The sequence below is a fragment of the Erinaceus europaeus genome, chromosome 9, assembly GCF_950295315.1.
Source record: "Erinaceus europaeus chromosome 9, mEriEur2.1, whole genome shotgun sequence".
Lineage (NCBI taxonomy): Eukaryota > Metazoa > Chordata > Mammalia > Eulipotyphla > Erinaceidae > Erinaceus > Erinaceus europaeus.
In genome coordinates this window covers 68,874,070-68,893,949 of record NC_080170.1, presented here as the reverse complement: position 1 = coordinate 68,893,949, position 19,880 = coordinate 68,874,070, and the positions used below count along the sequence as shown (strand labels likewise).

At 39.8% G+C, this 19,880-nt stretch overlaps 1 protein-coding gene and 1 long non-coding RNA gene across 6 annotated transcripts in view; one reads left to right on the top strand and one right to left on the bottom strand.

Moving 5' to 3' along the window:
• Nucleotides 1–19,880, bottom strand: part of LOC132540437 (uncharacterized) — a 269,980-nt gene that overhangs the window by 51,688 nt on the left and 198,412 nt on the right. The gene's annotated exons all lie outside the window — the stretch shown is intronic.
• LOC132540436 (uncharacterized) overlaps nucleotides 1–19,880 on the top strand; it is a 53,681-nt gene that overhangs the window by 12,441 nt on the left and 21,360 nt on the right. For 4 of the 5 annotated variants that reach the window (XM_060198169.1, XM_060198170.1, XM_060198168.1 and 1 more), the window contains exons 3-8: nucleotides 7,008–7,032; nucleotides 11,144–11,212; nucleotides 16,162–16,257; nucleotides 17,702–17,752; nucleotides 19,340–19,404; nucleotides 19,787–19,811. In XM_060198169.1, the coding sequence (XP_060054152.1) occupies nucleotides 7,008–7,032; nucleotides 11,144–11,212; nucleotides 16,162–16,257; nucleotides 17,702–17,752; nucleotides 19,340–19,404; nucleotides 19,787–19,811 (331 nt within the window). The remainder of the gene's footprint in view (nucleotides 1–7,007; nucleotides 7,033–11,143; nucleotides 11,213–16,161; nucleotides 16,258–17,701; nucleotides 17,753–19,339; nucleotides 19,405–19,786; nucleotides 19,812–19,880) is intronic. The other variant, XM_060198172.1, reaches the window with a different exon arrangement.

Here is a 19,880-nt window from a genome sequence, read left to right as displayed (position 1 = left end):
TAAGATTGTGTATTTGTGTTTATATGTGATGCTTGGAGTCCACTTATTTATTTTTTTTAATTTTATTACTTTTATTTATTTATTTATTGAATAGAGACAGCCAGTAATTGAGAGGGAAAGTGGTGATAGAGAGGGAGAGAGACAGAGAAACACCTGCAACCCTGCTTCACCATTTGTGAAGCTTTCCCCCTGCAGGTAGGGACCAGGGGCTTGAACTTGGGTCCTTGAGCACTGTATCATGTGCGCTCCACCAGGTGTACCACCACCCAGCCCCAAGTCTTGGATTGCCTTAATAGTGTTTTCTGAGATCTAACTCAGACATTTTTTTCAAATCTTTTTGTCCATGTTTTGCTTAAATGTGGCATTTGCTGTTTACCCAGCAGATAACGCTGTTTCTCTTTTTTTGATTATGTCTTTGTGGGTTGAGCATCTATCATAGTCACTTGTGTGGTTTTAGAAAGTGAGTTTTTATTGCCTTGTTCCATATTTTATCTTGGGCTCTCATAGCCCATTTCCACCATATGAATAGGTACACAGCTTTTTATTCTGGTGAGTAACCTACTGTCCTCTGCAACTTGGACTAGTCCAGTGAGTTCTTCCCTGTGACTCAGAATAGTGCCAGCTTCCAAGTGTCAGTTCCTAGCTCAAAGTGTTTATGCAGGGCCTCCCTCCCCAATTCTGTACAGTATACACACTTTTGTCTCCTTGATTTTCTCCAAACCCCTTGTTAATGCAATGTTGTAATATTTCTTCCTCCTCCTCCTCCTCCTCCTCCTCCTCTTCGTCTTCTTCTTCTCCTTTTATCTGGTTGTTTCAGAGCATGATTTTTCAGTCACAGTTACTCCATGGCCACACCCCAGATGACTCAGCTATTCTCTTTTAGTATTTTGAATATTTGATTTGGGGCTGAATGGTGATGCACCTGTTAGAGTGCATGTATTATCAAGTGCAGTGACATTGTTGCTACCTGAAAAGGGAAGATTCACAAGCAGTGAAGCAGTGCTGCTGGTGTTTCTACTGTTCTTTCCCTATTTCCACTCTCCTATCAACTTATCTTTGACCTATCAATCAAAATAAGAAACATAAAAAACTATCCTACTTAATTCTAGGGTTTGTGATGAGAAATCTAAGAAAGTCAGATAGCCCTGTATGTCACTTTCTTCCTTTCCATAGCAGCCTGTAAAGTTTTTCTTCTTTTTTCTTTTATGTTTTTTTTAAATCTTTATTATTGGGTAGAGATGGAAATTGAGAAGGAAGGGGGGATATATAGATATATAGTGTCACAGAGACACTTGCAGCCCTGCTTCACAACTCGTGAAGCTTCCCCCCATAGGTGGGCACCAGCAGCTTGCACCTGGGATCTTATGCACTGTAGTGTGAGTGCTCAACTAGGTGCATCACTACCTTCCTCCCCATAATGTTTTTCTTTGTCTTAATTTTTTGATAATATTACTATAATATGTCTTAGAGCATTTTGGACTTAGAAACATGATATTTGTACAGGTTCCTGGATATGTATCTATGTTTTGAATGTTGTCTGTGTTTGATCAATTTTTATTGTGATTTCTTTGAATATGATTTCTGTTCCTTTCTCCCGCCCCCTCCTCCTCAAGTAGTCTAGTCACTCTTTCTTTTTTATGTTTTATTTTATTTTTTATTTACTTATTTTTAAAGGAGACATTAACAAAACCATAGGGTAGGAGGGGTACAACACCACACAATTCCCACTGCCAGATCTCTATATCCCATCCCCTCCCCTAATAGCTTTCCTATTCTTTATCCCTCTGGTAGTATGGACCCAAGGTCATTGTGGGTTGCAGAAGGTGGGAGGTCTGGCTCCTATAATTGCTTCCCCACTGAACATGGGCGTTGACTGGTTGATCCATACTCCCAGCCTGCCTCTCTCTTTCCTTATTAGGATGGGTTTTTGGGGAAGCAGAGCTCCAGTACTCATTGGTAGCGTCCTCTGTCCAGGGGATTCTGGTCGGCATCCTGCTGGCATCTGGAACCTGGTGGCTGAAAAGAGAGTGAGCATACAAAGCCAAACAAATTATTGAATAATTATGGAAGTAAAGACTGAAATAGTACAGATGAAGTGTTGAGGGGTACTTACTGCAGACTATTGTGTACTTTTGCTTTTCTCTGTAAATTTTATAGCTCTTTCATGAAATGTTCCCTAAGATTATGTATTTGTGTTTATATGTTATGCTTGGAGTCTATTTATTTATTTTTAAAAATTTGATTACTTTCATTTATTTATTGGACAGAGACAGCCAGAAGTTGAGAGGGAAAGGGGTGATAGAGGAGAGAGATGGAGAGACACCTGCAGCCCTGCTTTATCATTTTTGAAGCTTTCCCCCTGCAGGTGGGTACCAGGGGCATAAACGTGGGTCCTTGAGCACTATATCATGGGTGCTCCACCATCACCTGGACACATATCTTGAACTTTCTTAATACTGTTTTCTGAGATCAAACTCAGACATTTTTTTCCAAATCTTTTTGTTGATGTTTTGCTTAAATGTGGTATTTGCTGTTTAGCCTGCAGATGACTCTGTTTCTCTTTTTTTTCATTATGTCTTTGTGGGTTGAGCATCTATCATAGTCATTTGTGTTGTTTTAGGCAGTGAGTTTTTATTCCCTTGTTCCAGACTTTATTTTGGGCTCTCATAGCCCATTTCCACCATATATTCGAATAGGTACACAGCTTTTTTATTATTTATTTTATTTATTTATTCCTTTTTGTTGCCCTTGTTGTTTTATTGTTGTAGTTATTATTGTTGTTGTCGTTGTTGGATAGGACAGAGACAAATGGAGAGAGGAGGGGAAGACAGAGAGGAGGAGAGAAAGATAGACACCTGCACACCTGCTACACCGCCTGTGAAGCAACTCCCCTGCAGGTGGGGAGCCGGGGTTCGAACCGGGATCCTTATGCCAGTCCTTGTGCTTTGCGCCACCTGCGCTTAACCTGCTGTGCTACAGCCCGACTCCTGGCCCACAGCTTTTGATTCTGTTGAGTAACCTGCTGTCCTCTGCTAATTAGACTAGTTCTGTGAGTTCTTCCCTGTGATTCAGAATAGTGTCAGCTTCCAAGTGTCAGTTCCTAGCTCAACATATTTATGCGGGGCCACCCCCCCAATTCTGTACAGTATACACACTTTTGTCTCCTTGATTTTCTCCAAACCCCTTGTTAATGCAATGTTGTAATATTCTTTCTTCTTCTTCTTCTTGTCCTTCTCCTTCTCCTCCTCCTCTTCCTCCTCCTCCATCTCTTCCTTCTCCTCCTCCCCCTCCTCCTCCTCTTCTCCCTTCTCCTCCTCCTCCTCCTGCTCCTCCTTCTCCTCCTCCTCCTGCTCCTCCTCCTCCTCCTTCTTCTTGTCCTTTTATCTGGTTGTTTCAGAGCATGATTTTTCAGTCACAGTTACTCCATGGCCACACCCCAGATGTCTCAGCTGCTATTCTCTTTTAATATTTTGAATATTTGATTTGGCGCTTACTGGTGGTGCACCTGTTAGTGTGCATGTATTATCAAGTGCAGTGACATTGTTGCTACCTGAAAAGGGAAGATTTACAAGCAGTGAAGCAATGCTGCAGGTGTTTCTCCTGTTCTTTCCCTATTTCCACTCTCCTATAAACTTATCTTTATCCTATCAAACAAAATAAGAAACATAAAAAATTATACCACTTAATTCTAGGGTTTGTTATGAGAAATCTAGGGAAGCCAGAAAGCCCAGTCTTTGTATGTAACTTTCTTCCTTTCCATAGCAGCCTGTAAAGTTTTTTTTTTCTTTTATGTTTTTTTTAAATCTTTATCATTGGGTGGAGACAGAATTTGAGAGGAAAGGGGGAGATAGATAGATAGATAGAATCAGAGAGACACTTGCAGCCCTGCTTCACCACTCGTGAAGCTTCCCCCCGTAGGTGGGCACCAGCAGCTTGCACCTGGGATTTTATGCACTGTAGTGTGAGTGCTCAACTAGGTGCATCACTACCTTCCTCCCCATAATGTTTTTCTTTGTCTTCATTATTTGATAATTTTACTATGATATGTCTTAGACCATTTTGGACTTAGAAACATGATATTTGCACAGGTTTCTGGATATGTATCTATGTTTTGAATGTTGTCTGTGTTTGATCAATTTTTATTGTGATTTCTTTGAATATGATTTCTGTTCCTTTCTCCCCCTCCTCCTCCTCAAGTAGTCTAGTCACTCTTTTTCTTTTTTATGTTTTATTTTATTTTTTGTTTGTTTATTTTAAAAGGAGACATTAACAAAACCATAGGGTAGGAGAGGTACAACTCCACACAATTCCCACCACCAGATCTCTATATCCCATCCCCTCTCCTGATAGCTTTCCCATTCTCTATCCCTCTGGGAGTATGGACCCAAGATCATCGTGGGTTGCAGAAGGTGGAAGGTCTAGTCTCTATAATTGCTTCCCCACTTTACATGGGCACTGACTGGTAGATCCATACTCCCAGCCTGCCTCTCTCTTTCCTTATTAGGATGGGTTTTTGGGGAAGCAGAGCTCCAGGACTCATTGGTAGTGTCCTCTGTCTAGGGGAGTTTGGTCGGCATCCTACTGGCATCTGGAACCTGGTGGCTGAAAAGAGAGGTAACATACAAAGCCAAACAAATTATTGAATAATTATGGAACTAAAGGCTGGAATAGTGCAGATGAAGTGTTGGGGGGTTACTCACGGCTAACCCTTGTGTACTTTTGCTTTCAGGTATATATTTTAACCTAGTTTATGGATATGTGTGAACATATGCTCTATCTCAGGGGACCTGGTCTATATCTAGGATTTGGGACTTTGTTAGAAAGTGAACCATGTGGAATGGAATTAGAGAATACTATGAAAGGAAAGGTGTCACCTGAGTAATGAAGCTAAAGTGTTGTCATTCCACACCTGAAGTCTCTGGACACAGTCTGAAGTGAAGCCTGCTGAGGTGGCACTCGAGTTGATTAGGTTGTGATCAGCGGATGCAATGTTATTTTATATGACTTGAGAGAAGCATGCAGGAAATCATGCCTCACCCTGAGTTCCAGGACTAGGGGAAATATAGGCTCTATAGTGGAAATGTGAGGTTCCTGCTGTCTTAGGGTTCAAGAAGATGATGGATAGTCGTTGTTATCATCACAATATTTGGTAATTGGGTTAACTTTAATAAGTCCCTCTGTTAGGATTTGCTGTACAAAACCCAACATCTTGTATATAGCTGTGGCACTGGTTGCTTCTCCCTGGTCTAGACTTTTGAGTCAACATATCAATGACTCAGCCTATGTATTAAAAAGACTCAGTCTGTGTTTTAAAAAGTTCAAGACATGCAATCAATTTTCCCCATCTCATATTAATTAAATAGTGATTTATATGACTACAATTTAATGGAAGTGTACACCACCATAGACACCATTCCCACCACCAAAAGACCCTGTCCCCTCCCACTCCCCTGCCGCCCCAGAAGCCGAATGCCCACCCTCCCCCTCACCACAGGGTTTTTACTTTGGTGCCCTACTTAAATTTAGTCAGATCCTGCTTTTAGTTTCTCTTTCAGATCTTCTCTCTCAACTTTTGTTGATGAGTGGGATCATCCCATACTCATCTTTATCTTTCTGACTTAGCTCACTTAACTCCTTCTAGCTCTGTCCAAGATGGGTCAGAGAAGGTTCCTTTCTTGTTCTTAATAGCTACATTAATAGTATTCCATTGTGTATATATACCACAGCTTTCTCAGCTACTCATCTGTTGTTGGGCACCTAGGTTGCTTCCAGGTTTTAGGCATTATAAATTGTGCTGCTATAAACATAGGTGTACACAGGCATCTTGGCTCTGCCCCCTCCAGTCACTCTTATATTTGTCTTTCTGATGGAGCTTTCTGTTTAAGGTTGAATTGCTTACTATTTCCCAAATCATTCCTTACCAACATCTTAGAATTCACAGACCAAGACTGAGTATTTGAGGGTGTGTGCTCTTATAGCCCTGGTAATCTCTGCTTCTCATGATTTATTCTATTTCCTAGATCAAATACTTGAACCATAACTGCACTCAAATTGTCCTTAACTCACTGTAACCCTAGGGTTTTTTTCTTTCTTGCTTTCTAGTCTTTTTCATGAACCCTATTTGTTGTTACTCTTTTGTACTCTGTAACTCTTTAATATAATCTCTAAATTCCTGGATATTTTTCTGCATATGTTTAGATTCTTCAAGCACTCTCATAATATGTTTTCTTAATCCTATCCTTGATATGTTCTCCAGATGTGTGTATATCTACTTGTCTGTAAGCACTGCCATTGTGATAGCTTGGTTCCATCTCAATTTTCACTGTCAGTCCAGTTTCTTTTGTTGAGCCACCAGTTAGGTTTGTGGCTGCAGTGTTGGATTTCCCTGTTTATATTTCAGAATGTTAGCAGAGTGAATCTCTCTCTCACCCTTTTTCTGCCTACTGGTCACTTGTGCCTGCACCCACCTATGGCTAAGTGAGTTTCTTTAGAAGCCCCAGCTGTGTTTTGATGAGATATCAGGTGATTTTTTTCATTGTCTTTTCTAATGTTGTTTTTTTTTTTTTTTTGGGGGGGGGCGGCGGCTTAGCCATACAGTTGTTGCTACTCTATGGTCATGCCTTTGGAATTTCCCTTGGTGCTTTCTCTTTTAATTATGGGCAAATTTGAAAAACTGTTCCCTTAGTTAGTACATATGAGGTGTTGTTGAACTCGGAGAGATAAGGAGAATCTCTACAATTGATACTTGACTCAAAATTGGCAATATCAGTGTATTAACTACATTGAGGGGTATTTATAGTGACAGATTCTCCTCTTGAATTAAGAATATTTAATAACAGATACTACTGGATTGAGGTATGCATTCTCAGGAAACACTTGACATTTTTGACACAAGTTCTCCATGCATGCAAGGATTTTGATTTCAGTCCTCAGGATTTCAGAGATACTCCAAGAGAACAAACTTCCAACATATCTGATTCTCATGGTCTTTTCTGTATTCTTTACAGGACTTCCCAGTGGAACATGTCAGTGGTAAGTACTCTGAATCCTTCAGCAGCTGAGGACACAATATAGACAAGTCTTGGGGGGCTTGCCTGTGAGTTTTAGTTTCTCCAAAGCCCTGACTCCATGGTGGGAATGGCTCAGGGTCTATACTGATGGAAAAGCTCACTTCCAGAGAGCTAAAGTGGCCCCATTTTCTCAGACTATGGAGTAGTTATGATCATAGGTGCAGTGGGTCTGTGTGTTACATTATGTTATCATAGCACTAAAAGGTTTTATTACTTCACAGAATACTTTGATGTCTTTAAATACAAACCACAGCTATCATGAAATAATTCACATGAGAAATGCAAAATGGAACAGAGTGAGCCAAAGACACACTATAGAAAATTAGACTTTGGGAGTCGGGCTGTAGCGCAGCGGGTTAAGCGCAGGTGGCACAAAGCACAATGACCGGCATAAGGATCCCGGTTCGAACCCCGGCTCCCCACCTGCAGGGGAGTCGCTTCACAGGCGGTGAAGCAGGTCTGCAGGTGTCTATCTTTCTCTCCCCCTCTCTGTCTTCCCCTCCTCTCTCCGTTTCTCTCTGTCCTATCCAACATCGATGACAACAACAATAATAACTACAACAATAAAACAACAAGGGCAACAAAAGGGAATAAATAAATAAAATAAAATACTAAAAAAAGAAAATTAGACTTTATACATGACAATTACATGTCCCTCTTTTACTGTGCAGCTGAGCTGGACAATCCACTTCTGTGTGCACTACAACAAAATCTGTGCAATTTATTTATTTAATTTTATTAAATAGTGGAGGTGTGTCTGTGGTTTCTGCAATGTAATCGAAAGTGTGTATTAACTGCCCACCATAAATGTCTCATTTTCCCAAATTTCAGTGGCAATGGTATACATTTTTAAGGGAAGATAGGATACAACAGATATGAGATATAGAATTTCTGACTTTTTTTTTAGAGTGTGATTTTTAAATTTTTTTTACCTTTTTATTTTTTTTTCTTTTGCCTCCCAAGGTTGTTGCTGGGACTTGGTGCCTAAACTATAAATCCACTGCCCCTGGAGGCTATTTTTTTTCTTTTGTTACCCTGGTTGTTTATCTTTGCTGTTGTTGCAGTTGTTGGATAGGACAGAGATAAATGGAGAGGGGAGGGGAAGACAGGGTGAGAGAAAGACAGACACCTGCAGACCTACTTCACCGCCTATGAAGTGACCCCCTGCAGGTGGGCAGCCAGGGGCTGGAACCAGGATCCTTATGCATTGTGCCATGTGTACGTAACCTTCTGTGCTACTGCCTGGTCCCCAGTATTCTTTCATCTTCAGTGTCCCATTTTTTGCCCATGTACCCAACTTGTTATTAATTATTCACTTTTTTGTTTTCCATTAAAATTTACATAGGTTTGACTCCTGAGTTATATCTCCTGACACAACCATAATGTTATACTGATCCATTCATATGTTAACTCTGAGTCAAACTCTCAGGTAAAATGATAGCCTCAAATTAAAGTGTTAAAAAAAACAAAAACAGTTCAGTTAGCAGATCAGTTTTATTAGTAGAACAACACCCTTATTTGTGTGATTTTGAAAAGTAAAGCAAGCTTTTCTTTCTAGTTTTAATTTTATTATAATTCTATGGCAAATGTTCTTTCTCTGAACTGATTGTTCACAACAAATAGTTCTGTTTTCTGAACTGATTACCTACCTCAATATGTAGTTGAAGTTCATGTCTAAAGTCATCTTCTCTCAACTTGTTCAAGTAATTTAAGATCCAAGTCAGTAAAGGCTGGAATGGCTTGTGTCTTATGGACTCTAGTCTGTTACATGCAGCATGGGATACATTGCACAGATTTTGTTGTAGTACACACAGCAGTGGATTGTCCAGCTCAGTTGCATAGTAAAATAAGGACATGGGATTGTCATGTAAAAAAAGTCTAATTTTCTGTAGTGTGTTCTTGGCTCACTATGTTCTATTTTGCATTGCTCATTTGAATTATTTCATGATAGCTGTGGTTTGTTTTTAAAGACATCAATGTCTTCTGTGAACTAATAAAACCTCTTTATCCTGTGATAACATAATGGAAGTTTTTATTAAAAGTCAGGTAACTCCTTAGGGGATCTACTTAGGGGTCTGGGACATTTTTCCTTAGAATAAGCATATGATTTCCCCATAAATCTGTGGGATTCAGAGTGTGTTTGTTGTGGTTGTGACAGCAAGAGTAAACAGTCTGCCATGCTATTGACTGGGAGCTGAATTCTGAGTTTCCTAGGGAGAGTAGCCCTTACTGAGGAATCAGAAGGAGGAAGGATGTGAGACACCTGGGAGGGTAAAGGTTCTGGGAGGATGGTCACTGTAGGACCTCAGCCTCTCCCTCAAGAGGAACACTAAGCCTTCATAAGACACTGAGTCTTTCTAAAGCCCACTCAGTCTGGTGGCCATTGATGCACAATGTGATCAGATTTTGACTGTGAATAAAGGATACTAGCCACTGACTCTTTGGTAATAAATTTCCCTGAACATCTGTTGCAGTCCACAGAGTCATCAATGATGGAACAGAGGTGGTAGCTCTGAACATACAAGCAGCCCCAAGAGATGAGTAGAAATGACCTTACTGTTTTGACTCTAGGGCCATTGTTGTAATATGTTCATTATTAACACTATTTTAGACACAAATGCTGAGTCATTGCTAGGATTCATGAACTGATCCATTAAATTATGGAACTCAAAGAGATAAATGTCTGAAGTAGAGAAGCCAAAATTTGACCTCAGTTATGTGACATGCTCAGCTGTACTTAGCACACTGACAAGGCTGCCTCTGTCCTTGGAGTCAGTAGGAGCCTCCTAAGCTGCACCATACTGTGTGTGTAATTCTGGAAATGCCTGCATCTATAGTGAGCCCCTTAGAGGGACCTACTATCTAGCATTACTTCCCGTTGCCTGCCTGTTCACACAATCTGAAGGAACCATCAACATATATTTTCATACCGTGTGCACTGAAACAGGTGTGCTGCCACCTGACCCCCATATTATTATTATGACAACTCACAGAAGACCCAGGCATTCTGAATAGCTCATACTTGTGACTTCAGTGAGGTAACATTTAGAAATAGCTGTTAACATAATTTCCAGTTCTAGAGTCTTCCTCAGCATTGGCATCAAAACAGGAATCCATAGGTATTTAGTGAGATTTTGTCACTATTGCCAAAAGCAGTGGAAGCACTCAAATCCTGAAGGACACACCCTAGAAGGACTATTTAGTTACTAAATAGGAATCAGCATCTTTGATGCTCTTGAAAGAGCTTTGACAGTTTGACAAGTTCTGTCTTGTATGTGTTCAAGTTACAGAGAGCAGAAGGAGCTTACAGCCCACTGTGCTGAGCTATCCCTTCATTGGATGAACTCTGTTGGCATGGGGGGGCATCCAAGCCAGTGACTACAAAGACATGCAAAGCAAAGGATGGTCAATATGATTTCTTTAGTGATGATTATGTTTATAGTTTCAGATGAGATTAGGCCTGTTCTGGGTGGTATGACCATATGTCATTTACAATTTTAGTACATTACCATCTCCCTGATGAAGTGCTTGTATAAAAACTGAGGAATAATTAAGCAGCAATGGGGGCTGGGTGGTGGCACGCCCGTTGTGCACACATGTTTCAATGCACAAGGACCCAGGTTCAAGCCCTGGTCCTCACCTGCAGGAGGAAAGCTTTACAAGTGGTGAAGCAGTGTTGCAGGTGTCTCTCTTTATTTCTCTCTCTCTATCACCAATCCATGTTGATTTCTGGCTGTCTCTGTCCAATAAGAAAAAATATAATGAAAAGATGAAATAAGCAGTAATGCATTAGAATGTAATACCTGGATTATAATGTAATCCCATCCATGAGATTGGCGCAGTGGTAAAATCCTGTAAGACTTGTGAGGAATGAACTGACAGTATGTGTGGGTCTCCTGAGGCGGAATAGGTGAAGATGTTAGTATTGGGTGTGAAGCTTCTCTGTCATTTAAACAGTGGCATGTAGTTCCTTGTCATGAGTGGAAGGTACTTGGTAGTTTTCAGATGTTTTTCACTGCAAAGCCTGGGCTGAGTGTCTCCTGTCTTTTCTCTCCTCTTTTTGCCCCATGAAGAAGGAGAACAGGCTGCCAGCACTCCAGTGCTTGTCTTCGGATCCAATGACCTGTATACTCCAAATTTAGGTAAGTCCCTCTGCAATACTTAGGTTATACAATACTGTGTCACTTGTGTTTATTATGAAAATGTTTTACCAGACCCTTTGTGTCTGGTTAATTTCACATCCCTCAAAATAACTGCCTGCAAACATTGTCCATCAGTATAGTTCCCTTCCTCTACCCTTTGCACAGGCCCCAACCCATCTGTCTACACCCCTACACACCCCACCCCTATCTGTCTCCCTTTTGTGTATTCTCCTTCAAGTGTGCTGAAATTGGCCTCAAGTTTATTAATGTTTCACCCTCATTTTTCTTTTCTTTCTTTCTGGAAATCCACTTATGAGATCATCTCACTTTGCCATCTTCTGGCTTATTGCACTGATCCTTGCTAGATTCTCTCATGTGTGGCATCAGACAAGATGTCCTAACAGCTCACATCTGAGTTGTATTCTGTATGTGTGTGCCTTTAAAGATAATACTGTAGAGCTCCCTGAAGAACTAGGTTCTTGGGTTGATGAGATCCAAGAGATACCAGTTAGGAAAACTCCCTGAATATGGATGACAGGGGTGTGGGGCATTGAGTTAGACCTTCTGTTTTTGAGAGTGTGAATGGGAGCTGTGACACCAGAAAGACAAAGAAAAGTATTTCAGTTTCCTTTTGTTCTCTCCTATTTTAGTGCCATGTAAGGAAGAATTCTGCCTTTAATTTCATTGCAAAGAGCTAGAATGGTCTGCTCTGCTTTGGGAATTCAATGTGATCACACATGGAGACCAGAAATATTTCTTGGCTACTTTAAATCATGGGGTCCTTGGATTTATTTAGATAGAAATCTCTAGGAGTGAAACAGGAAACTATTAGGGTGGGTTCAAATTGACCTGTAGTGAAAACATAGGAAACACAACTCTCACATGCATTTGGACCAGAAACACAGTTTTCTCATGTGCCAGGTGTGAGAGTTAGACACAACAATCTGAGCTCTGCTGATCATGGGCAGATGTCAGGTGCAGTTTGTGGGAACTAATCAATGCAGTGTTCATGGCACAGCTGGTTTAGAATGCCCTAAATTCCTTTGGCTGATAAGCCCTCTCATGGTCATTTGGGTTGGTCATGTGAAAGCAGGAGGGAGAGGGTGAAGAGTGATAATGCAGAGGAAGATGACAGGGGACCATACTTCTCTTCCTGGGAGTCTTTGTTTAGCAGACTCTGTATGGTGTTTAGGATCAGGAGTTGAGACATGGACAGAAAGTGCTGCATCTGCATTTATGTTTTCCTCTTTGTTCCATTACTTAACTAAGGCATAAGTTCTTTCCTAGAAGTGTTGGAGCCAGAACATTTGATACAGATAGTAATCAGGGATCTTAAATGAGGTTCTAATGCTTGGCCTCAGTTTCTCTGGGGTGTCTCAGAATGAGATGTCTTCCACTCCCCAAGGAAACAAAAATATTCCTGTCCTAGATTCCCAATTAGTACAGGAAAATGGACAAGACACTTCAAAATTCCAAATAACATTTCCATGAATGAGGATGGATTGGCTCCGTTCCTCACCTGTGCCCCTTGATGACTGATGTGGAAATCATATGTAGCTCACAGATATTCTCCATGGTGATGAAGCATCAGGCCTGTGCCAAGATGCAAAGTCCATGTCCTTAGTCCCCTGTCCACTAGTCACCCAAGTCCCCTTTCTGCTTTAACCACTAATAAGAGTCAAGCTTATTCCTCCAGATCTCCTAGTACCCAAAAATTTTATAGCATTGAAGAGTCACTGGTATCATTTCCTGCAGATCTAGCATTTACAGAGTTGTTTTTTTTCCTTCTCATACTGAAACTAATTGCTCTAAATGGTTTCACATGACAGGCAGAGGACTTAGGCAGAGATCCCAGGCTCAGCCAAGTGCACTTCTGCTTTTCTAGGTGTTTTGTTCAAATAGAGTATTTGTGTACAATTGTTTTGTGGTTTTACCGTTTTTGGTTAGGGGATTTAATAGATCTATATTCCCACTTTGTTATTCGTAGCATATATATTTCATAGCATCTTCAGGATTGATTTATTATAATAGCTTTATATTTAAAATATTTTATTTATTTTATTTTAATGAGAGACAGATAAAGAGAGAGGAGATACAGAGTGAAATACCAGAGCACTGCTCAATCTGACTCATAGTGGTACTGGAGATTGATTGAGACCTTGGAGCCTCAGATTTGAAAGTCTTATGTGAGAAGGTTTTATGCCTCCATATAGTCTGAATGACAGTGCAGAAGGATACAGTGGTCTTGGTTGAAAGCCTTTCTCATTGAGTGCTCAATATATACCTTGCCATTCTCTTCTGGCCTTGACATTATCTTCTTGCCTTTAGAGTTTGTGTGGAGAAATCAGATAATCTTGTGGGTTTTCCTCTGTAAGTGACTCTGTGTTTTTCTCTTTCAGCCTTCAGGATCCTTTCTTTACCCTATTCCTTTTCATTCTAAATATGGTATGTCTTGGTGTCTTTAGTTCTGGGTCAGTTCTGTTTGGGACTCTCTTGGAATCTTGGACCCTTATGACTTTTATGTCGTTTATAGAGTATGGAAGTGCTCAACAACTATCCTCTAGAATGCTATTTTCCCCTTCCTCTCTTTCTTCCTCTTGCAAGCCAGTTATATGTACATCACTTGTTTTCAAGTCACCCCATGTTTCTGTTGTTTTCTGTATCTCTTAATCTCTTTTAGTTTTGTTTTTTTTTCTTTTTAGTTTCCTCTAATTGATCCTTAGTCTTGCTAATTCTGATTTCTGCTTCAATTATTCTGCTCTCTTTCTCCTCTGGTGTTTTCTGTAGCTCAATATTTTGTTACCCAGTTCAGATATGTATATGTTTGTTCAGCTAGTTGTGCTCTTACCTCAGCTACTTCAGTTTTCATTTCTAATTACCTCCATGTAGTGTTTTCTTTGAGAGTCTCATTTGTTGTTTCCCTATTTCTGATATTACTTTCAGAAGCTTTCCTCAATCCTGTAATTATTGCATCTATTAGTGTTTGGATGTTTTCCTCATTCATATTTGCTTCTAGCTTTTTTGGATTTTTTTTCCGGGCTTTTTTCCTAGTTCATTTCTCCAATGTTTCTTTTTGATTTGACCATTATCTTTGGTGTGTTATGAATTTTACACAAAATAGCTCCAGTCATGCATGCAGTTGGTTAGTGTTCAGTACTTATAAGAAATTTACATAAATTTCCTGGGTGTTGATATTTATATATGGTGTGAGGTGGTTTCTGGTCGGTTGGTTCCTGGATCCTTGAAGCTGGTCGCCTCTGGCCCCTGATGTGCTTCAGTACTGGGTGGAGCTGTTAGTCTAATGTTGATACAGCTGCTTTTGCAATATGGAAGGTAAGGTATGTTCAAACTGAAGAGAAAAGTGGATTGGAATAGCAAGATGGCACCTCCTTATGTTGAGAATAGCTTTTACAGGCTTGAAGGGTCCCCCATCACTACTTTTCAATCCACTGATCACAATTCCCTGGATTGACTTGTGTCTAAGTAATGTACTTAAGAGTTCACAGTTGCAAATATTAGCAGTTGTTTTCCTTTTACCTCAATCCATGAGGTGAAGCACAATGAATTTTAAACCATTGTGATGTTGATGGAATTTTGTATGTTATCCCTGTGGGCTATGGGATCCTGAGGGCTTTTTAACTGTAAGTAGATTTTTCAGCTTAATCACTCACTGGAGACCAAAAGATAAAACAGGGTGAAAGATAAGATAGCACAATGGTTATGCAAGAGACTCATGCCTGAGGGTCCAAAATCCCAGACCCAATTCCCCTGTCCACTGCCAGCCAGACCCAAGTAGCACTCTGTGGCCCAGTGAGTTTCTGAATAAATTCTGGTTATATTTGTTGAGATTTGAGGTGATTCTTCACCATTTTTCCTAGCTGATCAGGAAAACATTGCAAAATGGCTCCTACTTTCTAGCCACACTTCTTGACCACTGGGAGGGTAGATTTCATCTTGAATCACCTGGCCATTCTGTGACCTTGATACCAATATCGGGTTTCCCTGCTGCTGTTCCATCCTCTAAGGGGAAAAAGCAATGGGGACTCACAGTTGTAAATTAGCAAATTTTAGATGATTTTCTCCTCCCTTCAAAAGTGTTTCTATTGGTAAAACTCACACCAGAAGTGATAGGTCAGCTGGCAAACTCTGACTGGTACTAGCCACTCCTGAATATGCCTAGGAATCTCTCTCTCAACCCCTCTCTGTCAATAAGCCACACATTTTTGCACTCACCTGTGGCTTGGTGGGTATTTGAAGAGATCCTTGTCTTGTGGAGTTCTCAAGTGATCCTTATTGCTTTTCAAGCATGAAAGTCATGAGGCCTTCTCCCCAGCCCTGATTTTTTTTTTTAATAAGGGAAACACCTGTGGACTTTGGACAACTTCTCCACTCCCACTCCTCCTCTGAGAACTGCTGTTCTTTACTACATCTGTGTGTATTTCATAACTTTAGATTCTCCATAAAATTGGCTGTGGTATTTCCTTCAGAACCTCACTTCTATTCCTGAGCATGGTGTTCATTCATGTTTCACAAATGAAAGGTTACTAATCTTTGTAAAGACTTTTTTTTTGTAAAATGCAGTATGTCTTTGTCAGATCCCTGCTGTGGGACTTTGGTATGTTTCATGGCTTCACAATTGTGAATATTGTTGGGATGAGTTGTGGAAGGCATAGATCTCTTTTTAGGTACAAATGACATTCCTTAGAAGTGGATAGTTTAGTCAGTAGCAGTTTGCTTGATAATTTGGGGAATGTCCAAATGTTTTTCAATCTATAACAGGCTACCTGTCCTATTTGGTTGTTCACTTCAGTCAGATATAAAGGCCATTATGAATGTGCTGGGACAATGTGATCAGGTTTTGTGTTCAAAGAGATGCTTACTATTTTCTGTGTTCTAAGGGATGCCAATAGCTTTCTCTATTTTCATTTTTCCATGAATGTTTATTGAAGAGGAATCCAGCCCTGTGTTCACATATCCTCAGAAGTGGGCCATTCCAGTCAGGGACTGTCTGAAACCTCTGTCAGAGAAGAACAGTTTGATAAACGGTGTGTAGAAATGTTTTCATTGAATTGTTCAATGGCCATTTTTGTAGTATGTTCATTGTTACATAGTTCACACAATGTTAGACAATTTTCTGGAGTCATGGAAAGTCAGGAACTCAAACATATAATGTATAAAGTACAGAAGCCAAAATGTAAATCAGACATGTGGCCTCAGGCTGATTCTCTGAAATGCTCAGCTGTACTTAACACACTTAAAAGGCTCTCCCTGACCATGGGGACCCGCCCAGCTTGTTCCACAGTCTGTATGTAATTCTGACAATACCTGAGTCCACAATGAGCCCCCTCCCCCACTATCCTTCATTGCAAATGGACTTCCTGTTCATAGCCCCCATGGGAGCCCTCATCATATTAGTAGTGTGACAGATCACAGAAGATTCTGGGATTCTTGTCACCTCAAAGATATGACAATTATGAAGTTCCAATTAGAAATATCTTCACTTGTAATGCTAAGTTATATCTCAGTTCCTAACACCAGGTCATTAAGTGAATAAAGAGATATTTAGTGAGTTTTTTTTTCCCTTATAGCTGTGAGCAATAGAAAGGCTCAAATCCTGAGAGACATAGTTAGCAGAAATAGGAGCTCACAGCAACATTTTGTTATGAAGATGCCATCAGCATCATTGTCTCAGTGCTGTTGTGGAGCTGTAGGAGACAGAGCTCTGCTTTACACATAAGAAGATAGAGTAGCTGCTCATCCACTTCTAAACTATCCTGAAGCTCTTCTTATTTCACTGGATGCACTTTGCTGGGATAGAGGGACTTTTACACAGTGACTGACTGCACTGACATGCAGAGCAAAGAATGTGCCAGAATAATAGTGTATCTACAATAATGACTTTCTACTTTAGTGTACTACAACCTCCCACAATGAATTGTTTCTCTAAAAACTGGAAAGTGATTGAGAAATACAGTTCTAGAATGTCTTTATGTAACTGGATCCTGCCCATGAATTTAGCTCTATGTTAAATCTGATAGAAATTGTGATAAAGGTATTGCCAGTATATGGTTGCACTGGGACAGAAAGACTTGAACATGACAAGCTGATGTAGCACTTAAGGCTTCTGGGAGATATGGCTAAGGACTAACAGTCAATAGTAAAGACTCCTTCCCCCCCCCACAAAAAAAAAAAAAAAAAAAACAACACTGAGCTGGACCTCCAAAAAGCCACTGAGCTGATGCATCTCTCTTATTTGTAATGATGGCATGTAACTGAATCTCCTTTGTGGATGATTCTCTGCTATGGTTTCAGATTAAGTTTTCCTGTAATTCAGTGTCTCAGTTTTTTATTTATTTATTTATTTTCCCATGCCTGCCTCCCCTAAGATGCTAGCATTCAGTTGCTTGAATTTGCAATCATAATTATACCTCATCATTTTGAGTGTGTCTGGCTCTGCAATAACTTTCTCATTCATTCGTGTCTTTAAAGATTGCATTTTGGAGTCACTTGAGGATTTGCCCACAAGTGAAGAATTTCCAGGTAGGAACAGCCACTGAGGTTAGTCCTATTGGAAGGAGATACAGAATTTCTACTGCCATTTCTGAGGCCAGGAGTGAGTAATGAGTCAGATAGAGAAAGGAAATAACAGTGAGAATCAATGTGGGTATATATATTTTTTCATATTGCCTGATATCATAGGATGAAGAATTACGTCCTAGGTGTCAGTGCACAGTTTATATAATAACCATCTTTTCTTGCTTTGGTAGGTAACTAAATATCCTAAGAGTCCTATCTTTGCCTGAGCATTTCAATCTGTTGGTTATCTTGGTTATATTTGGTGAGAAATCCCTGAAATGAGGCACATGCTCATTAGTTTGGGTTTCCTCCTCACCTGTCATAGAAAGAATCTGAAGACACCATCTCTTTTTAAAATTTTTGGGGTTAATTATTTAGAGTAAACAATAAATACAGTTGTTGATATAAGTGTAAAGTTTCTTAGTTTTCTGCAAAATGCTGTAACCCAATAGCTGAGTCCTCTTCCACCATCACATACCAGGACCTATCCCCCTCTTCTAGAGCCCTTTGCTTTGTTGCAATACACCAAACAGTTCAAGTTCTGTTTTCTGTTTTCCCTTTTGTTCTTATTACACAAGTCCTATGAGTGAGATCATCTTGTCCTCATCCTATTCTTTCTGTCTTGTCTTACTTAACATGATTCCCTCAAACTTCATCCAAGATGAGGTGAAAAAAATGAATTCTTTATTCTTTTTTTGTGTGTGTGTGGTGAAGTCTGACATTTATTTCATTTTATTTTATTTTATTTATAAAAAGGAGACACTTGACAGAACCATGGAATATATCACAGTTCTTTTGAATTAAGAGAAGGATGTTTTATAGTGTAAATTTCTGAAAGTTATCATTATGCTATTTGTTGAACTCTTTCCCTAAACATTGTATTTAAATAAAATTACATGATTAAGATAATTGAAAGTATCTGGGGAAATGCATGAATGACCCGTGTGTCACAATTTGTTTAGACTTTCTTATCCAAAAGCTAGTTTTATCAGGCCTACAAGAGGGCATGAGTTGACAGGGGATAAAGGGATGCTCAGTTTTGAAATAATGGGTTAGTTGCATTTTGTGTGTCTAGCTGAATCAAATATTTCATCATAGGTTGCCTAGTTAACTTGGGAATGTTATCCTCACCATTGTCATTGCTCACAAATATGAGCCCCCCCACTTTGCTAAGTTGTATACTTTCATACCTGTACATGTGTATGAAAGTAGTATTTTTTGAAAGTTCACTTAGTAAAACTATCTTAGTTTCTCTTAGTAAAACTACCTGTAGTTCATCCATTTTCTCCAAACTGGTGAAATATTTTTTCAAAGGCCAAGTAATATCCTATTGGGCATATACCCTATAACTTCATTTTCCAGTCATATTGGTGTGGTCACTTAGGTTTTATTTCACATTTTAATTATTGGTATGTTGTAGCTATGAATAAGCAACTGCATATACCACATAGTAGTGTTTTTGTTTCCTTTGTATATGTGCCCTGGAGTGGTATTATAACCTTCCAGTTGGAAAATGGACTGACTGTTGCTCTGTCCTTCTATCTCCATTAGAGGGTTCTGATACAGGTGTCTTCAGTGGTGGATCAGAGGGAGATGTGTCTTCATCTGACACTGAGGTAAGCTCACATGATATACAAATATTGTTACTTGGATTCTTTTAAAATTGAGTTTCACTTATAGAACTATGACTGCATTCATATTAGACTATAATGGTAAATGTTGTCTGCTTGGTTAGTAATAGTAGATGAAAATTAGTAGTGGGATGAGAAATTTTGCTCAAGAGGATTTACCTGATGGAATTAAAAGTATTGTGTTATGCATGTATCAGTGGACTTGAGATGAGGATCCTCTAAGGAAAGCTCATGCCTTTCCCTGGGGTCTGCTCTTGCTTGGTAGGGGCCAATTTGCCTCTATTTGGTTTGGAACAGTCACCTACAGATCAAATACACAGGACACAAGATGCTCAGGTGCTCACATTGTTTTCTGTTTTCGTTGCAGGTAGCACATACTTCTACCTCAAAGAGTAAGTGTTCTGGGCTTACACTCTTGCTGAGGACAATGTGAGGTCTTGGTTGGGGTGTGGGGGGTGGGC